Source organism: Saimiri boliviensis, chromosome 9, assembly GCF_048565385.1.
Source record: "Saimiri boliviensis isolate mSaiBol1 chromosome 9, mSaiBol1.pri, whole genome shotgun sequence".
Taxonomy (NCBI): Eukaryota; Metazoa; Chordata; class Mammalia; order Primates; family Cebidae; genus Saimiri; species Saimiri boliviensis.
Window position 1 is genome coordinate 94,666,546 of NC_133457.1, and position 6,000 is coordinate 94,672,545.

At 34.8% G+C, this 6,000-nt stretch overlaps 1 protein-coding gene across 4 annotated transcripts in view; it reads right to left on the reverse strand.

The window, feature by feature from the left end:
* The window catches only part of RAD21L1 (RAD21 cohesin complex component like 1), a 28,133-nt gene extending 23,774 nt beyond the window's left edge, over positions 1-4,359 (reverse strand). For 2 of the 4 annotated variants that reach the window (XM_039479807.2, XM_039479806.2), the window contains exons 1-3: positions 4,130-4,359; positions 2,848-2,977; positions 1,173-1,266 (exon numbers count right to left, since the gene is read on the reverse strand). In XM_039479807.2, the coding sequence (XP_039335741.1) occupies positions 1,173-1,266; positions 2,848-2,977; positions 4,130-4,273 (368 nt within the window). In that variant the 5' untranslated portion in view covers positions 4,274-4,359. The other 2 variants (XM_074406352.1, XM_074406351.1) reach the window with 1 other exon arrangement.
* Positions 4,360-6,000: the final 1,641 nt, after the last annotated feature.

Here is a 6,000-nt window from a genome sequence, read left to right on the forward strand (position 1 = left end):
TAGATGTTGACTTCTCCTATGGCCTAAATGTTTGTGTCTTCCTCATATGAATTTTAGGGGAACACATGCATTCAGACCATAACAAATGTGTAACAGTCACCCCAAAACTTATATATAAAACCTAGTTTACTTCCTTCTCTCTGCCCCTTTTAAATCTGATTATCCTAATCTTATTAAGTGGTAAGTCTGTTCTTATGCCAAAAATCATATAGTATTCTTCACTTTCTCTTAAAGCTATAATCAATTCATCAGCAAATCCTACTGGCTTTGCCTTCCAGATATATCCGTAACTTGACTGCTACCGCCCGGGTGAGATGAAGACTGAGAACTGATCATAGATACTATATTCTCTCATTTGGATTACTACAATAATCTTCTCATGGGCTCTTTGATTCCTCCCTTTCCCCTTATACTAAGTAGCCAGAGAGAAGATGTTGGAATCAAATCAGATCCTATCACTCCTCTATTCAAAACCTTCCTGTGTTACCTGAGTTAAAAAAAAAAAAAAAAAGTCCCACTGTAGTGTTTAACATCCTACATCACCTGCATCTCTCTCTGACCTCATCTCCTACCACTCAGCCCCTCATTTACTCCACTAATCTCACCTGCCTTCTTACTGCTCCTCGAAAATGTCCAGTATGCTCTCTGCTTTAGGGCCTTTCTACTTGCTCTTCCTAGAATATTCTTCCACATTACTAAATGATTTTCCTTCACCTCCTTCAGATTTCTATTCTTACCTTTTCAGAAAAGCCTTTCCTGTCATACCATTTATTTCATTTTGTATTTCTCTTCATAATGGTGATCATCTCCTGACATATATTTATTTATTATCTACCCCAACTAAAATTTAAGATCCATGAGGCCAGCAGCTATGTTTAATTCACTGCTATCTCTTCAGTGCCTAGAACAGTTTCTGGCATATGGAAGGCACACAATGAATATTTACTTAATGAATACATGAATATACTGTCAATGTTGTAAACTACATTGAATAAATATAATGATACACTTTCGTTGTTATACTTTGGGATTTTATACCAAATATAAGTCTTTATTAACCACATCTGTACTTTTTCAGCTGTTAACTACATTCCATTTGCCTCAATGAAATCTGAATATAAAAGCAAATATCAAGAAAATTAAACCAAATGAAATTAAATAAAATAATTTACTTCATATTTTGGGTGTCAAAATCATGAAATTCTTCTGGCAATGTGATAGCATTGTAAGATGCTTCAAAATTCTCTTTTGGAAGGTCAACCAGTCCTGAAAAGAATAAAAAACCCACACTCAATAAGCAACAATGCTACATAAAATAAGGAACTCCCAACTAACTCTCTATATTCTTTTACTGGACTACTGCTTATTCTCTTTAACTAGTATTCCTCTATCTACTCCTACTCTTCTGTAGTCCATTCTCTATAAAGCAGACAAAGCAGTATTTTAAAAAATTAATCAGGTTAGATGCCTCTAAAGCTTAAAATGATTTAGTGACTTCTCCAGTACATTTAATAAAACCAGAATTTGCAGTTGGAGCCTCTGTGCCCCTACAAACCTATCAGGCATCAGCTAATGACACCTCTTTTCTCATTATTTTCCAACCATACCGACCATACTAGCCTTTTTGTTCCCTGAAAAAGTTAAGCATTTTTCCACCTCAAGACCTTTGCTCTTGCAGTTTCCTCTTCCTAGAATGCTATTCCCTCAGGGACTTTTTACATGGCTGGGTAGTTCTCATTTTTCAAGTCTGAGCTTAAATTCTATCCTCTCAGAAAGGATTTTTTCCAATTATTTTAATTAAAGTGAACTTCTCTGTTATTTTCTGCTAGAGCACTCTGTTTATTTTCCTTTATAGCACAGTTATAATTTATAATTCCTGTAATAAGTTTTTAATATTTTAATTATCTAACTTCCTCACCTGACTGAAAAGAATCTTATATATCTTGTCTTTGTATCCCCAAGCCTAACATAGTGTTTGGCACTGCGTGTGACATCAATAAATATTTGTGGAATATGTAAAAAAATAATAAATGAACAAATAAACCATACTTGATATAAATATAAATTCACCTAGAAATTATGCAAATATTTTAAATGAAGAAGATAAAAAAAAATCTGTCAATCCTGATTCAACAATCTGCCAAAAGATATTTTGCCTTCCTGCTGATTGATAGACTAGTACGTGCAAGGCACTGAGACAGATACTGTAAGAGATTCAGAAAATAATTATGACAAAGACCTTGCCTTCAACAAGCTTGAAGACTAGTGACAGAGGCAAGTCTGTACCTAAATAACCACAAAACAAGGAGGAAAACAAAGAATGTCTTAAAAGTGAAACAGATGTTATATACATTTTGAAGGCATTATATTTATGATACATGTAAATCTCTAGCACTTTGGAATGCTTAGGGATTTTTGATATGTTAAAGCAGCATGCTGCTTGGAGTCTTGAGAATTCTGAAAACAATTACAATTACTGATATCTGTGTTTTGTCAATCATACTATTTCTAATTTCTCTCATAAAGGCAAAAACAGGTAAGACAAACTAAATGATCCATTAAAAACAGAGTATCAGAGTTTCTTATGCAAGTGGAGTGACTTTAAGTATATATCCTACAGAAATATGCAGGAACATTACAAGTTTTAGAAAGCACAACTTTTTCCTGCATGCATAAGAGAAGAGCAAGGAAATGAATACAATTTATCCTCAACTATGGAAAGTTAGATTCATTCAAAACTAAGTTTACATTCACCATACTCACCTGAAGTATATTAAAGAGCCCATCCCCAACTAAAATGCAAAATGGAACCAAGAAGAGTGAGACAAATCAACATTACATGTATACCTGGGCGAAATGTCATCTTCATTTTAAGAAATGCTTCACTGCAATCTGCCAAAAGATATTTTGCCTTCCTGTTATAGATGCGAACAACTCCCAAAAGAAGGTGTCCTGAAGTTCGAAGTGCAATTTTCACCTTTCAACAATTTTTGAAGTATTAGAAGAGTAAAAATTAGGTTCATAAATCCTATTCTTTGAAAGTTACTGACATCATAAGAATTTGTTCTCTTTAAAAAGCAGATATTTTGTATTCTTATTTAAAGTAAATCACTTAACTTTTTACCTCACCTTACAAAATGATTGACTTTTGATTCTTGTTCAAGGAAGTTAATCTAATATGGCATTTAAGTAAAGTATACTATTATTAGTATTATGAGAGGACTAGGAACTCTGTAGTCAGAAAGAATTGGGTTCAGTTCTTGGTTCAGTTGCTGAAGCTGTCCCTTAACCTTCCTGAACTTCAGTTTAATAAAAATGGCTACAATTTATTATACACTTACTTTAAGCCAGGCATTGTTCTAAGAGCTTTTCATACACTAATTTATTTAATTTTGGCAACATCTATTTATAGAAGAAAAAAACTAAGATATGTGAAGTAGGATGTCCAAAGTTATATAATTGTTAAGTGATAAAGCAATAATTAAATGTAAATTTGACCAACTCAAAACATGCTAACTACAGTTCACAGAAGCTCAAAGAAGCCAACCTCATAGGGTTGTTGTAAAGATTAAATAGCCTTATAGGCATAAAGTCCAGCCCCATGCCTAACACACAATAGGCTTTCAATTTGTTCTTCTCTAAAGTTGAAAAATACTTAACTTATAACAACATCAAATACTGTAATGCAAATTTTAATCACGGTTTTATAGTGTTTTATAATGAACATAGCACTTTACTGTTTATGACATATTTTCACATATTTTTGGATTTATAATCAGTCATCTTTCTTTCTACCCTCCCATTTGTTCATTATTTTCTAAGAGATGTTTTTTAAGTATCTACTGTGTCCACTGTATTTTGTTAGTGAATAAGAAAGGATTATAAATACACATAAAATGTGGCCTTTATCCCTTAGGGTCCAATCTATCTATGACAGATATATGAAAAAGTTAATTGTCAACAGAAACCAATGTTTGTTATAACACTAAATGCTATAGGAATTAAAGGAAAGATCATTTGACAAGTAAAACTTCCTTGAAAATGTATTTCCTGATATAGGTGTATTTTAATGCCTTTCCTCCCCCAAAGTCACTGTAAATACAAGCTATAATTTTAATCAGTAACATACCTTGGTTGAAAGAATTTTTTTAATGGTTATCTCTAGATTACATTCAAATACATGGGCCTTTGTGAGTTTCTTCTCCCAGTGAGCTGCAAGCCATATTTTGGCCAATGGCCCTCGTTTACTCATAAGCACATGTGTGTAGAACATGTTGCCTGTATTCCTTACTTGTACTTAATGAACTGGAGAGAATATGAAAACATATTAAATTTTACCACAAAAACTTTTTATTGCTATTTTATAAGATAAATATTTATCAATTCTACAAAATCGCATTCAGATTATGTTCTAATTCAATGTGTTATTCAATTAAAATTATTCTCTTGTAAATAAGAGAACCTTATTTAGAAAATAAAATTATAACCTAACGACGAAGTTCTAGTAGATTGTGAACTACACCTCTACACCTGGCTTAAATGTAACCTGATTAATGATCTCTTCTTACATTTCACTTATTTAATACAAAAAAAAAAATAGAGTTTTCTTCTTACTAATATAGTCAAATAAATAGAAGAAGAAGGCTGAAAATATAGGAAATGGAAATAAGAAAGAAACAAGAGTAAGAAAAGGCAGACAAAACCAAGAAAAGCTAATACGGAGCACCTCTTTTCTAAAACTTAAGAATTTAAGAAGTGTTGGATTATTGATTTATACACAAGTGTTGAATTTCATTGCTCTCTTTAAGATGCTCTGGTTTATTTAACAATATTTTGATTTGTAAAGGTAAAATCATGGGATTCCAAAAAGTGGAGTGAAGTTTCCACTCCATATAGTAGAAAAATGAAGAAAACAAGAAACTATTGGAAAAGAATTAGAAGGCAAGGGAGAAAACAAGAATCAAATGTAAATATTTTGAAATAAGAATGGCAAAAGAAAATCTTCACTTAAAGAGAAGGAATTAATATCCATTTTTGCAAACTGTACTGTTTTTTCGAACTGTACTATTCTTGGTAACACCACAGCTCTATGACTAAGCTAAAGATGAGACGGGATGTTGTAACACTTTGACTTCTAGAGAAGAATCAAATCATTGCTTACATATAAGTAATCTTACACTGCCACTATGAAGCTTTTTAAGGTTCTGATAAAAGAGAAAACTGAGCCAAGATAAACACAGAGTCGACCACAGAATTAAAAACTTAGGTAAACTTCAATCAATGTCCATGTCTACCGCAAGAGCCAATCATTATGCCCAAACTGGGTATTTTGCGTGTAATCCGCCAAACCACGTTCCCCCACCGGGCGGCTGGAGATTTTAATGTTTATGGCTCGTGCCTTGTGTTGGTTCCACTGTCTTTCTTTTTAGTCTGTGTGTTTTGCTATCTCGGAATAAACTCCTATTTATCTTTGTAAATTGCTCCCAGTGGTGTGAGGCACTTTTAAAATGCACTCTTTGGCCCGGAGTGGTGGCTCACGCCCGCAAATCCCGGCACTTTGGGAGGCCGAGGTGGGCGGATCACTCTGAGGCCAGGAACTGGGACCAGCCTGACCGATACGGCGAAACCCTGTTTCTCTCACAAACACAGGAAGTAGCCAGGCATGGTGGAGGGAGTCTGTCGTGCCAGCGACTACGGAGGCTGAGGCAGGAGACTCGCTTGAATCCGGGAGAAAGAGGCTGCAGGGAGCCGGGGTCTCATTCCTTCAGCCTGGCGACAGAGGGAGACTCAGGCTCACAAAAATAAAACGCACGTTTTAAGTGATGGACTTAAAAAAAAAAAAAAACCCAAACCCCAAACCCTGCGATGTGCTATTCCTGAGCCATCGGTGTTCCCGGGCACCTTGCTACCTACCCCTTACCCCCTCCCCACAAAACACGCACACACACAACACCCCACGCCTGGGGGGCTCTTCCTGCGTCTACACGGAATCGACTTCGT